Raw genomic sequence first — 25,628 nt, forward strand, 5'->3', positions numbered from 1 at the left:
TTTTTTTTCGCTGCACTGCATAGTTTGCAGGATCTTAGCTCCCTGACCAGGGATTGAACCGGGGCCCTCTGCAGTGAAAGCGCAGAGTCCCAACCACTGGACTGCCAGGGAATTCCCCATATTTAGTATTTTATTTTATTTTATTTTATTTTATTATTATTGGCTGTGTTGGGTCTTCGTTGCTGCACGTGGGCTTTCTCTAGTTGCAGTGAGCTGGGGCTACTCTTTGTTGCAGTGCGTGGGCTTCTCATTGCGGTGGCTTCTCTTGTGGAGCATGGGCTCTAGGTGTGCGGGCTTCAGTAGTGGTGGCTTGTGGGTTCTAGAGCACAGGTTCAGTAGTTGTGGTGCACGGGCTTAGTTGCTCCACGGCATGTGGGATCTTCCTGGACCAGGTCTCAAACCCGTGTCCTCTGCATTGGCAGGTGGATTCTTAACCACTGTGCCACCAGGGAAGTCCCCAGAGCAGAATTTTAGAGTTTAAAAGATCTTAACCTCCCACCCAAACTGAACCCTCCTAGACAATCCTGCCTCTATGTTTTCAGACAATATGGTCATCCTGCCTCTATGTTTCCTTTGTCAGGACAGCTCTGATTACTAGAAAACTCTGAGTCTGAGTCCTATGTTATTACAGTGTGGTTCAGGGAAAATAGCACAGTCCTTGGAGTCAAGCAGAGTTGGGTTTCAATCCTGATGATGTAATTTGCTGCATGACTTGAGTAAGTTATCTCCTCTCAGTCTCACTTACTTCATCTGTAAATTAGCGATAATAGTACTTGTTTTTACAAAGTTACTCTATATTAGAGATTATGATTGTAAAATACCTAGTGTAGTGCCTGGCATAAAGAGCTAATAAAGTGACAGCTGTTATCATCATCATCATAATTATTATCCCACCCAGTGGTCCTAGTTTGCCCTATAGAGCTATATACATATGCATTTCAGTACTTTCAAATACTTGAATTTAGCTGCCATGTTATTCCTAAGCGCTCTTTTTTCAGAGTAAGCATCCATCAATATTTTTTCTTTCAGTTATCTTGTCCTTGGCTACGCTCCTGCATATGATGTTTATAGAACATGGTGCCCATAACTGAATAAAGTACTCCAGGTGTGAGGACTTCCCTGGTGGCGCAGTGGTTAAGAATCTGCCTGCCAATGCAGGGGACACAGGTTTGAGCCCTGGTCCAGGAAGATCCCACATGCCTCGGAGCAACTAAGTCTGTGCGCCACAGCTACTGAGCCTGTGCTTTAGAGCCCGCGAGCCACAACTACTGAGCCCACGTGCCACAACCACTGAACCTGTGTGGGTCGGGCCCATGCTCTGCAACAAGAGAAACCACCGCAATGAGAAGCCCGGGCACTGCAACAGAGTAGACCCCACTTGCCGCAAATAGAGAACGCCTGCACGCAGCAATGAAGACCCGATGCAGCCACAAATAAATTTATATAAAAAAATTAAATTAAAACAAAGCAAAAAACCCACAAAGTACTCCAGGTATGGTCTTAGTGCTTTAAAACAGAGTAAAACCATAAAACTCTATTCCCCAGACACTAGTCTCTTCAAGCTGCCTAGGATTGCTTTAGCTTTTTTGGCAACCATGTCACATACTGCCTTAGTCCTATGAGAAGTTGCAGGTAGTTTTCATATGAATGAGTTTTGAGTCTTCATTTTGCAGTAGTGTAAAACTTTTTTTTTAAATTCAAGAGTAAAACTTTTTATTAACTTAAAGTCTATTATGTATTAGGTATTGTGCTGAGTTCTGAGGATGTAGGGATGAGTAGGACAAAGTATCAACATACTAGAAATGTAAGCTCCATAAGACTGGGTCTATTGCGTTCACTACTGAATCCCCCCCATCTCTTGGCACAACGTCTGCACACGGTTAAATGCTGTTTGTTGAATGAAAGAATGAATAAAATAGTTTACAATGGAAAATTTCCTTATAACCGAAAAGGTATTTCCCTAATTCACTTATTTTATAAACTCAGATATTTTGTACAGCGTATCACTTTTAGCCCAACCCTAGTGTTTTTTCCACTTAGGTTAAACCCAATTTCCAAAATAAATTCGTACTGTCCCTTTTAAGGCCAAACTAAATACTTACATGCTTTATTTATTGGATGGCCATTATATTCCACCATTAAAGGCCTTTTGCAAGTACCCATTTAACCCTTAACGCAGGGCTTACATCTCAGGGTTAGCAGTAGAGGCCATGGTTTCTGAGTGCTAAACACCCGAGAATTTCCTGAGCCGAGTTCTATTCGGCCCTGATTTACTGTGGATTAGAATAAGGTGACAGGCAGAAATGTGCGGCGATGACTTAGGAGGACCTTGAAATTCTGCATTAGTCTATAAGGTGCTGCCAGGTGCCCATAGGCCAAACGCCTCTAGGTTGAAATCCGTCCCGCAGACGCCAGACATATGAATTTTGGGGGCGTCCAGTTTTCTACAACCACAGTTAGGGAGGCCCTAGGACCTTTGTCCTCTCACAGTTTTTTCCAGTATTTGGGCTACAGGTGAGGCACTGGTCGCCATCTTGATATCAATTGCCAGGCAAGACGCCACTGGCGTCGCTCGGTAACCACGGAGACACCGATGCCCCTCCCATTTCCCAGCCCTAGAAGCTGTAAACTACGATTCCCATACGCTGATTCTCTACTTGACTGCCCGTTGTCTAGATGCGGCTTGTCAGCCACCGCGACCCTACCGCAGTGAACCGCGGGAGTTGCAGTTCGCGGTGTGGCCTCATTTTTTCCGGCGGGAAGTCCCAGAACTACAAATCCCGTGAGCCAGCGGGCTCACGCACGCGCACGGAACAGCTGATCCTCCCTGGCCCCCCTGCGGGTGCCTGAGAGGTAAGAGGGCGGGGAGAAGGAAGAGGAGGCGGGATCCGGGCTCTGCGTTGGTTGCGGCCTGGCACCAAGGGGGCGGCCCCGGCGGAGTGCGGACTCGGTGGCCGTTGACGAGCATGGACCCGGCCGAGGCGGTGCTGCAGGAAAAAGCGCTCAAGTTTATGGTGAGGAGAATGTGCAGGCCGGGGAACGGTGGAGGCGGTGGCGTTGGCGGCGTCGCTCAGGCTCGGGTCTGGGCCGCCATCCCGCTGGAGGAGGGGGCAGCGGGACCCTGGGCCGAGGCCGGGGCCGGGGGCGGAGGCGGCTGAAGGGACGGGACGGGAGTTCCTGGGAGGTAGGAGGGGTTGCGGAGAGGACCCGGAGGTGGGGGGCAGCAGCTCCGCCATCTTGTGGATGAGAGGCCAAGTGACAGCAGGAGCTTAATCGGGGAGGGGGCTCTGGGCGGCGCGCAGGGCCCTGGAGGGAAAGGGGCGTAGGGACAGTTACTGAAGAGCGGAGGAAGCCAGGAGGAGAGACGCCGTGAGGCCGCTGGCAGGGCCTTCCTTGTGTGAGGGTTACGGGTGAGGCCCGGGAGAAGAGGTGCATTCAGGAGTGGGGAAGGGGAGCGCGGGATAGTGGGAGGAGAGATATTGGGAGTGGGAGGTGGGTGGGAAACGGGCAGCGCTGGATGCAGCTGGATCCAAGGTTAGAGGAGAGAAAGACAGGGCTGGTGGGAGACAGATTTGTAGAGTTACGTGGGAGAGATAGCCTTTGCCTTCAGGGTACAATCCCAGCTTGGCCAAACTAATGTTGACAAACTCTGGAAAGGACTAGGCCTTACTTAGGAAGAAAAGGACTGGGGATGGGGATCTAGCGCTATGATGACAGTCTCTGAGAATGGAAGGGGGTTGACTAGGAACCAGAATTACAAATATCAGGAAAGGGGCTACATCCTCTAGTTTGAAAGGAGAAGACAGGAGAGGTTCATTGGCTGGGGAAACCTAGGTACAGGAGATTAGGGGCAAAATTAATAACTAATAGGGTAAAACAAAACTTAGTGCTAAATTGTAGAGATAGTAAAATGAGGGGACCGGATGCTGTATTACTTTCTGGGAAAGGAAAGGCCATGGAGAATCCAAAGACCCATAAGAAGTGATAAGATCAATGGAGAAATTCAGGAGATAAAAGGGGGAATGCAGGTAGTGAGGAATGGCTGATGTCAGGATTGGTAGTTTTGAGTTTTAGGTTGAAGCACAGTATGAACTTGGACTGGATTTTGTGGGTGTGTTTAAATCCTTTGGAATCTAGTTCTTTAACTTTGAATCATGCTTTTCTGTTTTTGATATGTGTATGTTTGGCAAATTTGTGGAGTCTGATATTTGATGCTTTTAATCTGATGCTTCATTTGTATATCCTAGTTGTAAAACCAGACTTTGTGGTTACAGAATGATGGGATGCATAGACTTACTTCTGTCTTAGCAGGTGGACATAGAGACGTTGATATTACTTGCAGTCTAGTTTTGCTTTTTCCAGAAGTAATTGTAACCTGTCACTCCAAATCTTATTTCTTTTGTCAGTTATTTTGTGTCTTTGCCTGAGATACCCAAATTTAAACAAACATGGACATTAACCTAATTGAATTTAGGCTTTAAACTGCCCCATTTACAAGAATACTGGTCAAATTTACTATGACTTTACTTACTTTGTATTAGTACTTTCAGAAACACCTAACTAAAGTTCAAGTGTATCTTTAATAAAATTCTGTTAGGCCTGAAGAAGGTTCTTGAGTTTCTACCAAATGTTGAAATTCTAAAATATTAAGAAGAGGCTTTGAAATTTTTTTGGACTATAGAAGTGAGAGGAAGTTGCTTTGTATCTACAGCCAGCTTCTAGATTTGAGTCAGAAAAGTGGCAGTTGCTTATTTTTGTTTTCCTGCTTAGAGATTGACTCAATCCTAATCTTGACATGTATCAGGTTTATGGAATAATGTGGTTTAAAGATCATAAAGAGACATTATGAGATCATCTTCTTTACTCCCCATTAGACGTCAGCCTAGGAACATTTTCAACCAATTGATCTCTGCTTGGCACCAGTGAGTTGTTTTGATAATGGTCTCCTGATTGAGTTAAAGTTGAGCTAGAGATGGCCATGTAGTAGTTTACAGCTTTTGGGACGCCACACATTATTAAATGTTGAGTCAGTTTCCATAGGGAGAAACCAATTCTTCTTCAGTTTTACAATAGTTACTTTTATTTTTGACCTTGCCTGCTATTGTGGCTGCTGTTTGAGCAAAGGCCAACTGGAAGAGGGTCACCAAGAATGACACCTTAGGGCTTCCCTGGTGGCACAGTGGTTGAGAGTCCGCCTGCTGATGCAGGGGACACGGGTTCGTGCCCCGGTCCGGGAAGATCCCACATGCCGCAGAGCGGCTAGGCCCATGAGCCATGGCCACTGAGCCTGCATGTCCGGAGCCTGTGCTCTGCAACAGGAGAGGCCACAACAGTGAGAGGCCCGCGTACCGCTAAAAAAAAAAAAAAAGAAAATGTAAAATTTGTTTAAAAAAGCAACATGAAATGATATTCTCTTTCATGAATTTTGTTCATTATTATATTGACATAGTACTTTGATTAGAAATTTTATAATAAAATCTTATCAATGAGACTGGTAATTCAGATTTGACCATAATTCACACATGGTCTAGACTTAAAGTTTACCTTTGGATTTTTGAGATATATCTATCTGTCTATCCTTCTGTATCCTACCTGTCTATATGACAAGTTGAGGGATGAATTTGAAGATTTTTTGTTTGTTTTGTTTTTATTTTTGGCTGCATTGCGTCTTCGTTGCTGCACGCGGGCTTTCTCTAGTTGTGGCGAGTGGGGGCTACTCTTCGTTGTGGTGCACGGGCTTCTCATTGTGGTGGCTTCTCGTTGTGGAACACGGGCTCTGGGTACACGGGCTTCAGTAGTTGTGACACACAGGCTCAGTAGTTGTGGCTCGTGGGCTCTAGAGCACAGGCTTAGTAGTTGTGGCGCACGGGCGTAGTTGCTCCGCGGCATGTGGGATCTTCCCGGGGCAGGGCTCGAACCCGTGTCTCCTGCATTGGCAGGCAGATTCTTAACCACTGCACCACCAGGGAAGTCCTTGAAGTTTATTTTTAAATGGACAGGATAAACCAATCCCAGGATCTTAGAACTGGGAAAATTTGACGCATGCATGAAATAATTTTAGGACATATAAAATAGTTTTTTAAAGAATTGAAAGATAAGTGAAAGTGTAAAGGGTAACTTGCTGTGTAACAAAGATAAATCTGTGGTTGACTGATGCATTTTCTGTTTCACTTGGTGTTGGCTGGGGTGCCAGCGTTTCTGGAATGTTCAAAATGGCCACCTTCTGTCATGGCTGGCCACTGGATGAAAGTTCAGCTAGCAGTAATGCCTTCTGTCCTACTTTATGTGGGCCTCCTTTCTCTAAATGGCCTTTCAATTTCCTTAAAGCATGATGCCTGGTGTCTAAGAAGGAGCATTCCAGGAGATAGGAAATAGAAACCAGTCAGCCAATTCTCCTAAGTCCTAGGTTTGGGAGTTGAGAATGCTGCCATTGGTCAAAGACAGTCAAGGCCAGCCCAGAGTCAGAGGGAGGGAAAATAATCTCTACCTGTAGACAAGAAGAGAGGTATGCATAAACAGAGAAACTGCTGGGGGCCATGCCCTTTTGAGACTGGCTACCACAGATGCTATTCTAGTTGGATGCTCAGGATAAAAATACAAATGGGATCAGCCAAATTTGTGGGTAATAACTCTAGGAATGCTTTGGAGGCATCTCTTTTTTGAGGTTAACTTCTTAAGGAGCTAACATGATCTCCTGCATGACTTGTCTTAATAATGTTACTGTAGAGATAATACTGGATGAATTGATAGGATTCAGGAACTTTTCTTTTTTGCCTGAGAACCATATGTATCTAAAAGCAAGAAACTGCATTTTAAAATAAGTATTCAGAGTTCTCACTATGTTGGGCTTTTCTTTAAAACAGTGAGATTGATTACCAGCTGGTTGGATGGACATTTGAAACTAGTTCTTAGTTTGTCAGAATTTCTATATATCTGTTACCTGTTCTCAATTTAAATTAGCCTTCAGTTTCTTTTCTGAATACTCATATAGGTATTGGGGTATGGAATTACAAATTAATGATAATTCTCTGCGTTCATTTTCTTGATTCATGTTTGTAATGTGCATAATAAATTATTGGAAGTGAATTATTAGATTGGAGTAAAAATTCTTCTACTTTGAATGATTGCCAGAAATTTTTTTTTTTTTTTTTTGCGGCACGTGGGCCTGTCACTGTTGTGGCCTCTCCCGCTGCGGAGCACAGGCTCCGGACGCGCAGGCTCAGCGGCCATGGCTCATGGGCCCAGCCGCTCCGCAGCATGTGGGATCCTCCCAGACCGGGGCATGAACCCGTGTCCCCTGCATCAGCAGGCGGACTCTCAACCACTGAACCACCAGGGAAGCCCTGCCAGAAATTTTTTATTGCTAAATTAGAAAATGAACTTTCAAAGGAGACTACTTGTTATTCTATATTTTTTGTGTATTGTTTAAATCCTAAAAGAAAATAACCGGTTAAGAATTTTTTTCCCTTTCTAAAGGGAGATGGTACATTATGCAAGATCTTGATCATGTATAGATAAAATTATTTGTGGTAAATGGCATTACAATTAAAAAACGAATGAGAATGAAGAAAGAAAAAAGGATCTTTGTGGTATTAAAATATTTTAAAATACCATGTGCTTTCTAGCAATATTTTAATACAGCATGAAGGTGCTCTCTAAATGTATATAATAAGAATTCACTGTGGATAAAGTAGAAAATATTTACCAATGTTTAACAACTTGGTCACTATAAAGAAAACTGCTTTCTTCCTTAATAAATCAATCCCAGCATCCTAACATTGGCAGTGGAGGAGGGGAAAATCTCTATGGGAAAGGTCCACCTGATCTTACCATTTCAACTAGTATTCCGTAAGATTCACCTTGTCCTGGGGAATCTCTGGATAATTCCCTTTAGATTTCTGAAGCCTGATTGAAAACAGAGCTAGAACATTTTACAGAAGACTCAGAGATAACAACAGAAGAATAGATACTGAGAGTAATTTTGAACTAAGAATATGATTTGTTCTCTGGGGCACTACAATCATAGTTCCTGGATTGCCTTTGTATGTGGCCAGGGTGAGGATGGGGAGCAGGGGAGCAAAAGCCACAGAGCTGGGAGAGAATTCCTGCCTGCTTAAGGTGAACGCTTTGAGTTGGAACTTGCTTCTGAGGTCTTGCTCCTTTCTGAGATTTGGCTCTCCCTTCAGGGTATACTTGCCTTCCTATTCCTAGGCTTGTGACTGACCTGACCTGACTCTGTCTGTGTCAATAATAGGATAACCACAGTAGAAATGGGAGGGTTGTGTTTATTTATTTTTCTTTGTTTTTTTTTAAATATGATCAGCCATGAATAGCTAATATGTATTTACTTAGTGTTTACTGTTTGCTATCCTAAATTCTTTACATATACTATTATTTCATTTAATCTTCCCAATAATCCTGTAAGATAGATTCAGTACTATTGTTACTCCCATTTTCAGATGAGGAAACTGATTCCAGGGAGGTTAAGTAACTTGCACAAAGTCTCTCTGCTTAGCAAGAAGCCTGAGATCAAACCCAGGCAGTCTGACTTGAAACCCTCATTTGCACTGTGTTTCATCCTTGAAGAGCAGAGAAACAATGGAATATGATGGCACATTTCTTTGCTGGTCCGATGGGCCAGAGTGGAGAGTTACCGTCCAGACTTATATATAGATTTATTTTATTTTATTTTACCTTTTTTTTTTTTTTTTTTTGCGGTACGCGGGCCTCTCACTGCTGTGGCCTCTCCCGTTGTGGCGCACAGGCTCCGGACGCACAGGCTCAGTGGCCATGGCTCATGGGTCCAGCCGCTCCGCGGCATCTGGGATCTTCCCGGACCGGGGCACGAACCCGTGTCCCCTGCATCGGCAGGCAGACTCTCAACCACTGCGTCACCAGGGAAGCCCTATATATAGATTTCTGATCATTTGAATTACTGAGGAAACGGAGTTGTCATGGTATCATTGTATCAGTTGGCTATTGCTGAGTAATAAAGACCCACAAAATGTCATGGCAATACGATGATAGTTATTTATTCTCATGAATATGTGGATTTTCTGAATATTGGATGACATAGACTGAATTTTGTTGGGTCACTCTGGATTTGGCTGCTCACTCAGGACTGTTCCACATGTTATTCTGGGACTCAGACTGTAGAGGCAGTGACTTCCCAGGCAGAGCTGTCCTCATAGCTATAGTAGAGGCACAAAAGAGCAAGCCCAGTTGTTCAAGTGCCTTTCAATCATTGGTTGTATTATACCAGCTGATATTCCATTAACCAAAGTAAATCACATGGTCAAGTCAAGAGATGGGAAAGTATACTCTGCCCATAGAAGGAGTGGAAGAGAGAGCAACTTGCACAATAATTTACTATAGTAATAATAACCTAGTATACTTGATTTATAGAAGAATGATAAAATGCTTACTGTTACAACTATTGTGCTTTCTTTCTGCTCTCCCTTGTTGGCACTATTCTGACTAGCACTTTCACATTTTGGTTACTGAACAACACCTATTGGTTGGATACTTCCAGAATCACAATTTAATACAGCAGGTGTCTTTGTATTATGTCATGTAGAAAAAAAAAAGTGTAAAGAAATAATCAGAATCTTGACTTTAATCCACAGTGATGCCCTGGAAAGTTCATGAGTATCACAATTCTTTTTTTCTGTACTTGGGAAGGATAAGGTTGATGTCACTCGAGTAGCATTTGTAACAGAATTTGAACTGTAACAGAATTTGAATCAAGGTCATACATAATGCCCTTGGTATTACGTTCAGCGCTCTTAAACTCCTTCTCTGAACGTAAACTTAAGGCTGCAACGATATTTTCTGATGTCTGGGGGACTTTCAGGCTTTCACTGAAAAGTCATGGAAACAGAATTGTAGCATGTGGATAATGTTTTTGCAGCATGGATATGTAAATCCTTGTACTTCTTAGCAAGTACTACACTAAACTGTTAATGTGCTTTTTGTGAAATGCTAGATTATGGGTAATATTTCAAAATATTTGGCATCTGAAGATGTATTAGGAAACACACAAAAAAAGCATCACTTAGGTGATTTTTCTTTTCTTTTTCTTTTCTTTTTTTTTTTTTTAAGAAGATGTTGGGGGTAGGAGTTTATTAATTAATTAATTTATTTTTGCTGTGTCGGGTCTTCGTTTCTGTGCGAGGGCTTTCTCTAGCTGCGGCAGGCGGAGGCCACTCTTCATCACGGTGCGTGGGCCTCTCACTATTCACGGCCTCTCTTGTTGCGGAGCGCAGGCTCCAGACGCGCGAGCTCAGTAGTTGTGGCTCACGGGCCTAGTTGCTCCGTGGCATGTGGGATCCTCCCAGACCAGGGCTCGAACCTGTGTCCCCTGCATTAACAGGCAGATTCTCAACCACTGCACCACCAGGGAAGCCCCGACTTTTCTTTTCTATATATTCCTTAATGTTTTCTACATTTTTGACGGTGAATATGTATTGTTTTTAATCAGAAAAATTAAAGTTTAATATATTTAATGTATACTTTATAAAACAAGTACCCCAAATGAAGACCTGCACTTGATCATGGACTACAGTGTAGCAAGTGTACTGGCCAGTGGACTGACAGTGGTGGCTTGAATAGACAACTGACTCTGAGCTCATTTTCTTAACTGAAAAGTCTTAATTGTTAGTCTTACCTAGTTAAGAAGGGTCTCTCTTTCTCTTTCTCCCCCCCCTCAGTTCATTTTAAATTGTAAATTGCCATGTATAATGTGTTAATTGATAAATTATGCTACTTAAACTCCTATATGTATCCAAGTTTTCATTGGAAATTTAGAACTCTATGGTCCTAAATTGTGCTGGAGCACTGCATTTTCCTGTTAAGTAGTACTTGACAAAATGAGTGAGTTGACAACTGAAAACGAGGCATGCCGTGTGATTTGATAAAAATATAAACATAAACCGAGTGCAAAACATTATGTTACACGTGGAGGTAACTGGTTATGGGGGCAGGAGGGGATGAAGACACAAAGTTAAGTATTATCAAACTTCTGTCTTCTCTAGAACTTCACAGTCTGTTGAGAAGATAGGCATTTATAAATATCTCTTAAGGCACACTTTGGTAAGTGCCAAAATAGAGGCACAAAGTGCTATAGAAGTTAAGGGAGGGGAAATTAGTTTTAACTGGAAAGATCTTTGGAAGGTTTGAAGAAGAGAGCTTCATATTGGACTTGTGGAATAGATAGATTTTGACAGACTTGTTTCTGAAGTGGGAAGTTCCAGGAAGAGGGCGTAGTTTAGGTAGAGGCCAGAAGATCAGGAGACGGCCAGCACAGTGTGAGTAGATGTGTATGATTTGAACGTAAGGTGAATAGCAGACAAGAAGGAAAAGATAGATTGGGAGCCTAGGGAGTTTGGATTGAATCCAGTTTGTATTTAAGAATAATATTATAGTGTACTTGGTATGTGTCTATATAAGCTTTTATTGAAGTAAAATAAGTATACTTTTTAAAGAAATCATAAGTATACAGCTCATTGAATGTTTACCCAGTGGTCACTTCTGTGTAACTATTATCTTATATTTGTAGATTAGTTTTTGCCTTTACTGGTATTTAACTTCACATAAATGGAATCACTCCAGTATATATTCTCTAGTGTCTGGCATCTTTTGTCCCACATAAGAAGATTCATTCAGGTTGCTGTGTTAGGTGTAGTATGTTCATTTTTATTGCTATGCAGTATTCCACTGTGTGAATATACTTCAAATTTTTAGCCATTTTATTGTTGATGGACGTTTGGGTTATTTCCAGTTTTGGGTTACTGTGAATTGTGCTATTATGAATAATCTTGTACGTGTCTTTTCTTGTACGTATGTACATATTTCTGTTGGGTATATACCTAGGAGTGGAATTGCTGGGTCATAGGGTATGAAAAATGTTTAGCTTTAGTAGAGTCTATGAATTTTTTCCATTTCATACTTTCTACAGCACCATATGAGTTCCAGTTGCTGTACATTCTTGTAACATTTACTTGCTATTGTCTTTTTTCACTTCAGCCATACTAGTGGGTGAATGGTATTATTTGACTGTTTTAATTTGCATTTCCCTAATGACTGCTGTAATCAAGCACCTAAAAAGATTATTGAGGTTTTTGGCTTTTTTAGGTTTACTGGCTGTTTAGATATCCTCTTTTTTGAAGTGTCTGTTCATGCCTTGGTCATTTTTGTTTTTTTAATTGGATTGTCTGCCTTTTTCTTGTTGATCTATTCCCTATATTCTGAAAAATACAGTACAAATCGTTCAACAAATATATGGTTCTTTTGTAGGAATGTGTGTTTTGTTTTCAGATTTTTTTCATTTAAGAGATCAGTAAAAAAGTCACAAGATTTTGAGACTACAAAATACCTACACAGGATTTACAGGGTTAACGTTTTTTTTTCTTACACAACCAATACTTGAAGAAGAAGCACCACTGTCAGCACCATTTTATAAATGAATGAAGGAGATTTTTAATGCCACAGAAGTAGAAAACACATAATCTCAGAATAAAGGAAACTCTTTGAGGTAGGCAAAATAATGCCTTCCCCCCACCCCCCACCCAAGATAGACAGTCTAATCCCAAGAACCTGTGAATATGTTAAATTACAGGGCAAAGGGGAGTTAAGGTAACAGATGGAATTTGGTTGCTAATCAGCTGACTTTATTTTTAATTTTTTACCATACCAGGCAGCGTGCGGGATCTTAGTTCCCTGACCAGGGATTGAACCCGTGCCCCCTGCAGTGGAAGTGTAGAGTCTTAACCACTGGACCGCCAGAGAAGTCCCTCAGCTGACTTTAAAATAGGGAGATTGTCCTGGATAATCCAGGTTGGGCTCAGTGTAATCACAAGGGACCCTAAATGTGTAAGAGGGAGGCTGAAGAGGAGGTCATAGTGATGACGTGTGAGAACTCAATCCACTGTTGCTGATTTTGAAGATGCCGTAAGAGAGCCCTGAGCCAAGGAATGTGAGCAGCTTCTAGAAGCAGGAAAGGAAAAGCTAAGCCTCCAGAAAAGAACATATCCCCGCTGAGGCCTTGATTTTCGGCTCAGTGAGACCCATTTCAGACTTCAGAACTACAGGACTGTCAAATAATTAATTAATGTTGCTTTAAGCCACTAAGTATGTGGTACTTTTTTAAAGTAGCCATGGCAAATTAATAGTCTCTCTTAAGATAGTTAACCTAATTGGGGTGTCTGTTTGTGGATAAAATACACATACATATAACATCACTATATTTATTTTTAGTGTTTGGTAACTACCAGTGCAATTCTTTCTCTTTCTCTTAATATTTTATTTTGAATCAACTCAGAATTACAGAAAAGTTTCAAGTACAACACAAATGATACTTTTTCCTGAATCATTTGAGAATAAGTTGTCACATCATCACCAAATGCTTTAGTGTATATTTTCTGCAAACAAGGACATTCTATATAAGACAACCATCAAAATTCAGAAATTAACATACAGTACAATTACAGATCTAACCCCTTAGACCCCATTCAGACTTTGCCAGTTGTTCTAATAATGTTCTTTTTTTAAAAAATATTTATTTATTTGCTTACACAGGGTCTTCGTTTCGGCAGGCGGGCTCCTTAGTTGCAGCTCTCCAGCTCCTTAGCTGCAGCACATGGGCTCCTTAGTTGTGGCAGAGGGCTCCTTAGTTGCAGTACACAGGCTCCTTAGTTGTGGCATGCGAACTCTTAGTTGTGGCATGCATATGGGATCTAGTTCCCTGACCAGGGATGGAACCTGGGCCCCCGGCATTGGGAGTGCGAAGTCTTATCCACTGCACCACCAGGGAAGTCCCTCTAGTAATGTTCTTTATAACAAAAGAGTCTAATTCAGAATCACGTACTGAAATTAGTTGTCATGTCTCCTTAGTCTCCTTCAGTCTGGAACGGTTCCTGTCTTTAACTTTCATGACTATGGCACTTTTGAAGATTATAGGCTAGTTATTTTGTAGAATGATTCCTCAATTTGGGTTTATCTGATGATGTTTCCTCATGATTAGATTTGGTCGTGTATTTTTGGCAGAAATACCACAGAAGTGTTGCTTTATTTTACTTATTGCCTCCTGTTGGGTGACACATAATTTTTGTTTGTCTTACAACTTTTTTTACTTGATTAAAGTGGCACCTGCCAGTTTCTTCTTTAAAGCTAATGTTTTTGTAGTAAGTATCTTGTGGGAAGGTACTTTGAAACCATGTAACTATCTTATTCTTCATTAGATTTTCAATCTATTTTTAACAGAATGAGTTTATGAATTCCTGTTTTATTTGATGGGTTATAATACTATCTTTTACTTATTGCCTACTATTCTTTTTTTTTAATTTCTTTTTTTTTTTGGCTGTGTTGGGTCTTCGTTGCTGCACGCGGGCTTTCTCTAGTTGCGGCAAGTGGGGGCTACTCTTCGTTTAGGTGCGTGGGCTTCTCATTGTGGCGGCTTCTCTTGTTGTGGAGCACGGGCTCTAGGCATGTGGGCTTCAGTAGTTGCAGCACGTGGGCTCAGTAGTTGTGGCTCGCGGGCTCTAGAGCGTAGGCTCAGTAGTTGTGGTGCACGGGCTTTGTTGCTCCGCAGCATGCGGGATCTTCCCGGACCAGGGCTTGAACCTGTGTCCATTGCATTGGCAGGCAGATTCTTAACCACTGTGCCACCAGGGAAGCCCAATCATTATTTCTTTTGACACTTAAATTGTTCCCTGTTTGGCCAGTGAGAGTGCTTTCAAACTGCTTTCTTTGTCTTTGTTATGTATTTCTGTCATTCTTTGAACATTGTACTTTTTTCCCCCAGCCCTGGAATCAGTGATTTCTCTTTTTTTCTCCGGTTTCTTTTAGTAGAGAATGATATATAGAAGTCAATATCTGGGTGTTAGGTATACACATTGCTATTGGGTGTCACTGCTCCCAAGTCCTCTCACTGGACAGAGATAGGGAATATATGTATGTGTAAATGTGCGTACACACACGTGTGCACACACGTATTGCTATTTTAATTTTATCTACATACTTATTTGAAACCATGAGTTCACACAGATATCTCCAATTCTAGTCTAACACAACAGGGTTTATCCATTAATTTGCTTTCCATAATTGTAACTCCCTTCTCTGTTAGTAAGTTGGCTCTCATTATCCTCAACATAATTTCCTTTTTTTTTTCAACATAATTTCTTAATCAATCCCCCCTGTATGTGACCAGTCTCTCCTGTTGCTGCTGTTCCTGACACCCATCATGTGGATGCCATCCTCACCTTATCAGTCTCCAAAATCCCATATTAGGCTGCTGCCCCTAGCCCCCGTTAGAAGACCCTTCTCATTTCAGGCTCTGATACTGTGCACTAGTTGCTCTCCTCACTCCATTTGGACTTGAGCACCTTGTGCAGGGCTACTAAGGCTGCCGTATTCCTGTATAGACATTCTCTTTATCCTGCTAGGGTTCTGACATCCTGCTGTAGGTCACTGCAGATCCCTCCATCCCATCTCATGTACACACTTGTTTTCCTTGACCCTCACTAAACTGAATACAGATTTTTCACTTTGTAAAACTGAAACTCTGTACCCATTAAACAGTCCCTGGCAATTGCCATTCAGTTGCCTTCAGTCCCTGGCAACTGCCATTCTACTTTGTTTCTATGAATGTGACTACTCTAGATACCTCATAAATGTGGCACCATACAGTATTTGTCTTTTTGTGACTGGCTTATTTTTCTTAGCATAATGTTCTCAAGGTTCATCCATGTTAAGGCATGTGTCAGAATTTCCTTCTTTTTTTTTTTTTTTTGCGGTACGCGGGCCTCTCACTGCCGTGGCCTCTCCCGTTGCGGAGCACAGGCTCCGGACGCACAGGCTCAGCAGCCATGGCTCACGGGCCTTTCCACTCCACAGCATGTGGGATCTTCCCGGACCAGGGCACAAACCTGTGTCCCCTGCGTCGGCAGGCGGACTCTCAACCACTGCGCCACCAGGGAAGCCCAGAATTTCCTTCTTTTTTAAGGCTGAATAATATTCCGTTGTATGTATACATCACATTTTGTTTGTCCATTCATCTCTTGCCAGACACTTGGGATACTTTTACCTTTTGGCTATCGTGAATAATGCTGCTATGAACATGGGTCTACAAGTATCTCTTCAAGACCCCAAAACGCTTAATTTTTTTTTATCTTGATCTTTTGTTAGCACTTTTATGAATTCATCAGTTTTACATCAGAGTTCTGAAAATGCTTATTCATTCAGTTCAGCAGTATAGTCAGTTACCAGAAACCTGTACTTGTCAGAGTCTTTTCCATGAATATTTTACCTTTTACATTTAGATGTACAGTCCGTCTGGAATTTTTATGTTTGATGTGAGGTAGAGGACAGAATTCAGTTTTGTTTTGTTTTTCATCTGTTGCATTGCATGGTCACTTTTGTCATATACCACCTGTCTATATATGTGTGTGGGCTTGTTTACAGGACTTTTCTGTTCCAGTGGTCTATTTATCCTTGTGCCAATATCATACTTTCTTAATTACTATATTTTTATACCAATTCTTGATATTGGATACTGAATGTCCCTCAGCTTTTGCATGTCCGTATATATTGGAATCAGCTTAATTTCCACAAAACATCCTCCTATAACTTTTATTGGAATTGCATTGAATCTATATATAAGTTTGGGGAGAACTGAGATCTTAACACTATTGAATTTTATAATCTATGAAAATGGTATATCTTTCCATTTTTGGGGTCTGTAATTTCTCTGTGTAGGGGCCTTTATATATCTTTTGTTAGATTTATTCCAGGTATTTGGTGTTTTTAGATGCTATTTTTAAAATTTAATTTTCTGTTGTTGAGTGTAAAGGTTTTTTAAACCCGAGCTCCATGACCTCCATTCAGTATAAACACATGGGAGTACTTTTTTCTGAAAGGTCTATAATTTATGTCTGAATCTGATTCCCACTGGGGGCAATAACAACAAAGAAGATTAGAATACCACTTTAGTTATTTGACTTGGAGTGGATTGGACTAGGGACGGGGGGGAACAGACAGGCAGGGAGGCTGCTTAAAGACTATGTAATAGTCTAGGCAAGAAGCCACGTGGGCTTGAGCTAGGGCAGTTGGTATGGAAAGAAGGAAAGATATTCAAGGAATATTCTGGAGATACAGTGAGTAAGGTTTGCCTGGAGTAGGCTAGGAGAAAAGAAAAAGAGAAAAGAGAAGAGTAAAATATGGCTGGTGTCAGGCGTGTTCAGGGCGATTAGTTAAAGGGAAGGTTGCCATAGCAGTAGGTATGGCAAAACAAGTATTTGGTGGGTAAAGATATTGGAATAGTCCCTAACTTTAATAAGGAGACTAAATTTAAAATATACATATAGGGTTTCCCTGGTGGGGAACCAAGCAGATGAATATCCAAGCAGATTTGGGGACTCAGAGAAGTTTAGAAGGGCAGGATATAATTTCAGAGGGGAAAATAGTGACAAGGAGTCTGGGTGCAGATATTCTGGGGAGATTCAGTAGGCAGACAACATCAGTGAGTACTGAAAAGAGGCGGCAAATCCTGTTTCAAGTTTGGGCTCAAAAACAGAACTGGAATACCCAGCAAGGAACTAAAGAATTCAGTCTACTCATTAGTGCCCACTGCAGTAGTACTATACTTTATTATTTGGAGAGCATGTTAACATGTAGTGCAGATTCTCAGCTCCTCTTCCCTCCACTTAATTTAGTAGACCTCAAGAATCTGCATGTTTAACAGGCATCTCAGTGTTTCTGATAGAGATATTTTTCAGATCATACTTTGACAAAATATCTAGACTGCTGTGTCCTGGCCAGTGTACCAACACAGAGGGAGTGGGGGAAATATTGTGGCTAGAGCCAGAGTAAAAGGTGAAGCCTTGTACATGGGGAACATAGCAGGAAGCAGCTGAGTTAACTGGATTCAAGAGTGGAGGCAGGTGGTAATCATTTTGTAGTATGTAAATATATTAAATCAACATGTTGTACACCTTACACTTGCACAGTGTTATGTCAGTTATATCTCAGTAAAGCTGGAAAAAAACAGTGAAGGCAGAATGAGACAAACTTCATGGCAGAGGCTTAGAATCGCTTTGAGTTCCAACTGATTAGTAATAAGTTGGTTTCTAAAAACAATTTACTTCTGGGTGCTGTTTGCAGCTGGAGAATTTGGTGAACCATAGGGGCAGAAAAATTAACACGATAATGCCATTTATAAGAGATATATCTAGTAGAAGAGCAATAGCAACACCCCCAAATGTGGCCACTCTAGGTGTGTTAAAATCACGTCACAATAAACTGGTAGTCCCTGCTGGTGCTATGAAGAAGTTGTGGATAGTTCTAACATTACTTTTATTGTTAATATTCCATGACCCTATTACATACATGAAGATAAATGACAACAGACTACCTCAACAGTTGTTTCATAGTGCTCTTAAGGTAATGTCTTGAGGTAATGTCAAGGAATGAAGGGAGAAGTTTGAGGAATCATTGAAGTGTTGCTTAAAGCAATAGGCATAACTGAATGGTAAGGAAATTTATGATGAAAGATTCGTCTTTTGTACAATTACATAGACTAGAGTTGTTCTTTTGAGCAGGGTCCTCAAGCTGACCTCAAGTGAGAGGCACAAAGCCACAGGCTTTCTGGTGAGTGAGAAATTGTCTGAAAAGGTCTTTTTATCTTCATCCCTTAGATTAAAAGCAGCATCAGCCACAGCATCAGAGGGAGATGTAATTGATACAATTAAATGAGGTAAAGTGTGAAGCAGCTTTCTAGTCCATAAGGATATAGTGGTGGTAATACTTTTACAACAATACTCTAGTTCAGGGCTTCCCTGGTGGCGCAGTGGTTGGGAGTCCGCCTGCCAATGCAGGGGACACAGGTTCGTGCCCCAGTCCGGGAAGATCCCACATGCCACGGAGGGCGGGGCCCGTGAGCCATGGCCTCTGAGCCTGCGCGTCCGCAGGCTCCACAACAGGAGAGGCCACAACAGTGAGAGGCCCGCCTACCGCAAAAACAAAAACAAACAAACAAAAAAACTCTAGTTCAAAATAATTCACACAGATTTCCAAGGTTTATTGAATAGACATTCCACCCCTATTCCATTTTACTGTTTAAACGTGTATTTATTCATGTCTGCTGTGTGCATGTTTTTGGTCTTGGTTTTTTCTTTAAAAAATTAAAGTTTAGTAAAATTGACTTTTTTTTAGTGTACAGGTCTCAGAATTCATGTAACCACCACCACTATCAGGATACACAACAGTTCCATCATCCCCCAAAAAACTACCTTGTACTATCTCCCCATCTTCCTAACTCCTGGGAGCTGTGATCTATTCTCCCTCACTTTAGTTTTATCTTTTTGAGAAAGTCATTTAATGGAATCATACAATATATAATCTTTTCGTACTGACTTCTTTCTCTCAGCATAATGCCTTTTAGATGATTCATCCAGTTGTTGCATGTATCAATAGTTCATTCCTTTTTATTGCTTGGTAGTATTCCATTGTATGGAATACGGCCAGAGTGGCCGTAACATTTCGCATTACCACAGCAGTGTATGAGAGTTCTAGTTCTCCATCCTTGTCAGCACTTGGGATTGTTAGTATTTTTTATTTTAGCCATTCCAATAGGTATATAGTAGTATCTTATCGTGGTTTTAATTTGCATTTCCCTAGTGAATACCTCAGTTCTTGATGACTTTATCTGTTGGGCTCAAACACAAACGCTAGTCATCCTAAGAAGAATCAGAAGAATGGTCATTAGAGTGATGTAACGTTCTGTGAAACATTCCATGAAAGACTTTTGTAACATTAGCATTCTATGAAAGACTTTTTGTAAATATTTTAGAAAGGAGTTTGTGCTAATGAATGTTGATGGCTTTTCAATGAAGTGAGGGGTACTTTGAAACCTAGTTACAAAGTTTCAAGTAAGCCCTGTGACAGAATGAGAGAGTGACTTAAGAGTGTTTTTTTCTGGTGGCATTTGGTCTTATGTAGAGCACTTGTGGCTTTTAAACTGAGGAGATAGGCAAATGAAAAAGAAAAATATCTGATTACCTGATAGTTTTGTTTTGTTGGCACCGCGTAGCATGCGGGATCTTAGTTCCCCAACCAGGGATTGAACCTGCGCCCCCTGCAGTGGAAGTGCGGAGTCTTAACCACTGGACTACCAGGGAAGTCCCTACTTACAGTTTTTAGAAACAAAGCAAAATAAGTGAGAAACACTCATGGTCATCATGATCATTATCAACATTTACTGATCTCCTATTCTTGGTATAATTTTGAAAAACTTACTTATTCAGGGAAATAATTTAGATAGAGGAAAGGAGGCATTCCCTTGAGTAATATGTTTGGCCCCCTTCTACTTCTTCCTTCTTCATAAATCATCCCAAGCAGAAGGCTATATTATAAGAAGCAAACCAGATGATTGCTAACTAAATGTTTAGTGTTTTAGTTGGTTATTAGCTTAAGGTCAAATTTGTTTAATGAGTAAATGTGGAAGAGTTACTTTTTTTTTTAACACTTTCAACACACACTTAATGATCATTGGTATGTCATTCCCATTTTATGAAGGTGGAGTGTAATTTCTTTATTTTTAATAACGATAGAGGTTTATAATTATTGAATCTTTGTTTTGATGTTATTAGGCGTGTCAGTACTTTTCTTTGATACCAAGTCCTCAGTTAGGAAATAGCCTCCTGATTAGAACTTGTTTCCCTGGGAAAATATAGTCCACTTAAAGCAGTTTCCAGGAATATATTGGTGCAGAAATAGACAGTCAAGTAGTGACTCATGTGTAGCATTCCGTGTAATTTAGAAAAGATGACTTAAGTAGAGGAATATTGATGCATCTGTTTTTCAAATTGCAGTTAATTATAGTGACAGCTTATAAGATCTACTTCATTCTCTCTTGGAATCTTGCCTAACTTAACAAATTTAGGTTAGAAACGGACAATTTAAAAGTCAAATAGGGCTTCCCTGGTGGCGCAGTGGTAGAGAGTCCGCCTGCCGATGCAGGGGACCACGGGTTCGTGCCCCGGTCCGGGAAGATCCCACATGCTGTGGAGTGGAAAGGCCCGTGAGCCATGGCTGCTGAGCCCGCGCGCGTCCCGGAATGGGAGAGGCCACAACAGTGAGAGGCCCGTGAACCGCAAAAAAAAAAAAAAAAAAAAAGTCAAATAAATTAATCGAAAAGAATCCTGCCTTATCAAATCATGCTTCCAAAGGTTTTTCACACCCTCCAGTCTTATCCAGGTGTGATGTTTTGAAAATAAGAATGATTGTTTCAGTTTTTATCAGAGTTTGAGAATAGAAACTCCTTTTATGCAGGTATGTATCATCTTTGATTATACGGTAGTCCACTGGATATAGTCCCTCTACTTGACATATACCTACTGCATCAATAAACTGTGTGATCCTAGATATGTTTATATGTGGTCATGTTAAAAAGTGTTTAAGTATTCTTAAATGTGTTTTATCAATATCTTATGGAAAAATACTCATAATCTTTTGAAAGCATTCATGTTAAAAAGAATTAGAAATGATGTTTATCTCATTTGGAACTCTTTCTCTTTCAATGTATCATTAAAGTGTAGGGACAGTATATAAGAATTCATACCGGGCTTCCCTGGTGGCGCAGTGGTTGGGAGTCCACCTGCCGATGCAGGGGACGCGGGTTCGTGCCCCGGTCTGGGAGGATCCCACGTGCCGCCGAGCGGCTGCGCCCGTGAACCATGGCCGCTGAGCCTGCGTGTCCGGAGCCTGTTGCTCCGCGGCGGGAGAGGCCGCAGCGGTGAGAGGCCTGCGTACCGCAAAAAAAAAAAAAAAAAAAGAATTCATGCCATAGGATCAACTGAGACTTTGGTTTAAATATATTACAAATTATACACGGAAGCCTGCATAAGATCCTACATATTTTTTTTTCCCAAAGAAGCTTCTTTAAATGGTTCTGTTAAGTGTAGGAATGTTCTGATGATTATCTTTTTAATTAAAATAAGAAATCTTTGTTTAAAGTGGCATTCTTTTTTTACAGCCTGTTACAGTCTCTGTAACAATCATTCCTTAAGTCTGAACATTTTATTTCCAGGAATCCATTTATATAAAGCTATGTTTAGACCTAATTAAGGAACAATTCTTACAAAGCTTGTAAATAGCCAGGAAAAAAGGGACCGAAGATAAAACTGACATTCACGTTTAACAAAATGATTGTTACAAGGTATGTAATAAGCTATAGAAATACAATAAATCTCTTTTTATAAGAGTTCATATTTTTTGGTCCTTGTTTTCAAGGGTATTTAAGGAGAATATCAAAGCTCTGGAAAGTGACATCTGTTTTGCTGAATGGACTAGTGATAACTTCTTTTGTCTCTTACTGACAGTATCAGGAGTTCTACATGTCTTCTTGGTGTGCTTTCTTTGAAAATACCTACTAATCAGTTAAGATTGTGATGTAAATTTTATATTGTGCCATAGTGAAAACAAGACCTAGTTCTCATCTCACTTATACTGCTTTCTAGAAGTTAGAAAACTTTGGGCAAGTTGCTTAACCTCCGAGTCTCATTTTCCTCATCTGGAAAGGTGATAATTGTTTCGATAATAATTATAATTATTATTTTTTATAATTATTTATAATAATTATATAATCACTTATAATATAGTTATTTATATTATATTAAATATAATATAATTATATTATAGCAAATGTAATATAATTATTTATATTATATTAAATATAATATAATTATTTATAATTATAACTATTAGAATTTTTATTATAATTATTAAATAATTATTATAATTATTATAATTTTGATAATAATTCTCTTCCTACTTCAAAGAGTTGTTGTGAGGACTAGGTGAAATTATAAATAGTGAAAATATTTTGGAAGTTATATATAGGACTGTGAGTATCCAAGCTACATTTCTTTGTCTCTCTAACCTTGGGTTGTGGTAGCAGTAGTAATAATAAAATAACAGCAATAATGGCAGAAAACACTTATAGCTCAGTATGTACAGTGTAGGATTCTAGGCACTCAACATATATTAACTCATTTGATCCTCTCACCTTATTAGGTATGTATTGTTATTATCCCTGATTTACAGGCATGGAAACTGAGGCACAGAGAGGTTAAGTTACTTCCTTAAGATCATACAGTTGGAGGGACCCCTGGTGGTCCAGTGGTTAAGACTCCACACTCCCAGAGCAGGGGGCCCAGGTTGGATCCCTGGTCAGGGAACTAGATCCTGCATGCCACAAGACCCAGTGCAGTCAAATAAATAAATAAATAAATAATTTTAAAAAAATCATACAGTTGGAGAAATATGGATTTGAAGAGGGGAATGGGTGGTATCAATCATTTTTCAAATCTATAGAAAAATTGAGAAAAGCATTCATATATCCCTCACCTGGATTGGCCAAGTGTTAACATTTTGCCATATTTGATTTTTTTCCTCTCTGTATAGCTATACTTTCCTTTCTAAATCATTTGAAAGTTGTAGACATCATGATATTTCACCTCTACTAAAGCATGTATTTCCTAACATGGGCACTGTCTTTCATAACTACAATGCAGGATCCCACTCAGGAGATTTAACAGTGATAACATTTTACTATTCAATATACAGTTTATATTCAGGTTTCCCCAATGGTTCCAGTAGTGTCCTTTATAGCCTCCTTTTTTAAAATTCATGATCCAGTCACATGTTACACATAGTTATGTCTCTTTAGTCTCCTTTAATTTACAATAGTTCCCTAGTCTTTTTATTCTTGAAATTGAAGTTTTTGAAGAGTCCAGGCAAGTTTTACAGAATGTATCTCATTTGGATTTGTCTGATTGTTGTCCATGGTTAGATTCAGGTTAAAAAATATGGCAGGAATATATGTTGTAGTTTCTCAGTGCATTACATCAGAAAGTACACGATGTTATTTTGTTCCTTTATCGGTGATGCTAAGTTTGATCATTTTATTAAGGCTGTATTCACCAGATTTCTCCATTGTAAAGGTATATTTGGAATTAATAAGTGCTCAGTGGAGTGAAACTTGGAAACTGTGTAAATAACTTGTTTCCCAGCATTGTTTCTCCCTATAGTTTTGGCATCCACTGATGATTGTTGTGTAGAAATGGTAAAATCAGCCCATTTATTTTTAGGCAGTTCTAAGTGTTTTTTTTTGTTTTCCTTCTTGACTTTGAAGTGGTGACTGTTTCCTATTTTGGGAAGATAATATGTAAACTTTGTCATTTTAATTTTATTTTTTATAAATTTATTTGTTAATTTATTTAATTTTTGGCTGAGTTGGGTCTTTGTTGCTGTTCTCGGGCTTTCTCTAGTTGTAGCGAGCGGGGGCTACTCTTCGTTGCAGTGTGTGGGCTTCTCATTGTGGTGGCTTCTCTTGTTGCGGAGCATGGGCTCTAGGTGCGCGGGCTTCAGTAGTTGCAGCACACGGGCTCAGTAGTTGTGGCTCGCGGGCTCTAGAGCGCAGGCTCAGTAGTTGTGGCATACGGGCTTAGTTGTTCCGCGGCATGTGGGATCTTCCTGGGCCAGGGCTCGAACCCGTGTCTCCTGCATTGGCAGGCGGATTCTTAACCACTGCACCACCAGGGAAGTCCCTTTATTTTTGTTTTTGAACTTAGCCTAATTAAAATGTACTTTTTACATTCTAATTTATAGGTTATATGCTTTATAATTTTTATCCTCGGTGGAAAACACTGCTAAAGCTGCTTAAATAATTGGGTTTAGTTTTTAAAGGCTTGTGGTACTAAAAGCTGCAACAGAAGTTCCTGGAGGGCTTGTGTTTTCCATTCCATAGGCCTGGGGTGGAGCCTGAAAATTTGCATTTCTAACTAGTTTCCAGATGATGCCACTGGTTCTGGGATCACACTTTGAGACTCACTGTGGCTTTTCTAGGCCTTTCAAGGCAATTTGCTCATAATTATTTGGGCTTTTTTTTTTTTTTCTACTTATTTGCTTTCTCTGGTAGACATGAGAGTAGTGTGGTTATAGTATAGTGGAATAAGTTGAAGTTTGTATTAGTTGATTTTGATAAATGTTGGAAAAATTATGGGAATTGGCTAAATTACTGAATAGTATCTCATTAATCTAATTCACAATTGTGTTGTAATGAAAATGGCTGTAGGCTGTTTTAAAACTTACTGTGGCATTTATATTTGTTGGGATTTTCTTTACTTCACTTAAACACTGATCCCTTAGTTTTGACCGAATGAGATGTCCATTGTGGTCATTTGGGGCTTTCAGGATTTAAGTGATCCCTGCATATATTTCAACAACTTGGTTCTGTTAGGTCTGTGCAATTAGTAAAGCAAGTGGCACATTTGTTATGTCATAGAGATATTTTTGCTTCTATGGAATTTGGCCAGATTGTCCTCCTCCCTTGCTTCCCCTATTAGAAATGCTATAAACATCAGAAAGAAAAGGATGACCTTACTATTTGTTTCCCAGACTAAATCACAGCCTTGAAGCAGCTCTTTACTTCCGAATAAAAAGTTTAATTTCACGCCCTGACTAGTGCTTGTACGTGCAGGTAGATATTTATTTTATGCAGCTAAACTGGTCTGCTTTTGCAAATTACTTGCCAGTCAGCAGAGCTATAATTTCTTATGAGTAGTTGGTGGTAA

The 25,628-nt window shown here is 40.3% G+C and overlaps 1 protein-coding gene across 5 annotated transcripts in view; it reads left to right on the top strand.

The window, feature by feature from the left end:
- Positions 1 to 2,904: 2,904 nt before the first annotated feature.
- Positions 2,905 to 25,628, top strand: part of BTRC (beta-transducin repeat containing E3 ubiquitin protein ligase) — a 183,587-nt gene continuing 160,863 nt past the window's right edge. For 3 of the 5 annotated variants that reach the window (XM_082673809.1, XM_082673805.1, XM_082673808.1), the window contains exon 1: positions 2,905 to 3,014. In XM_082673809.1, coding sequence (XP_082529935.1) covers positions 2,967 to 3,014 — 48 coding nt within the window. In that variant the 5' untranslated portion in view covers positions 2,905 to 2,966. Of the gene's footprint in view, positions 3,015 to 3,120; positions 3,398 to 25,628 lie in introns of those variants that run through there. The other 2 variants (XM_082673807.1, XM_082673806.1) reach the window with 2 other exon arrangements.

This window comes from Grampus griseus (genome assembly GCF_964374135.1).
Source record: "Grampus griseus genome assembly, chromosome: 16".
NCBI lineage: Eukaryota > Metazoa > Chordata > Mammalia > Artiodactyla > Delphinidae > Grampus > Grampus griseus.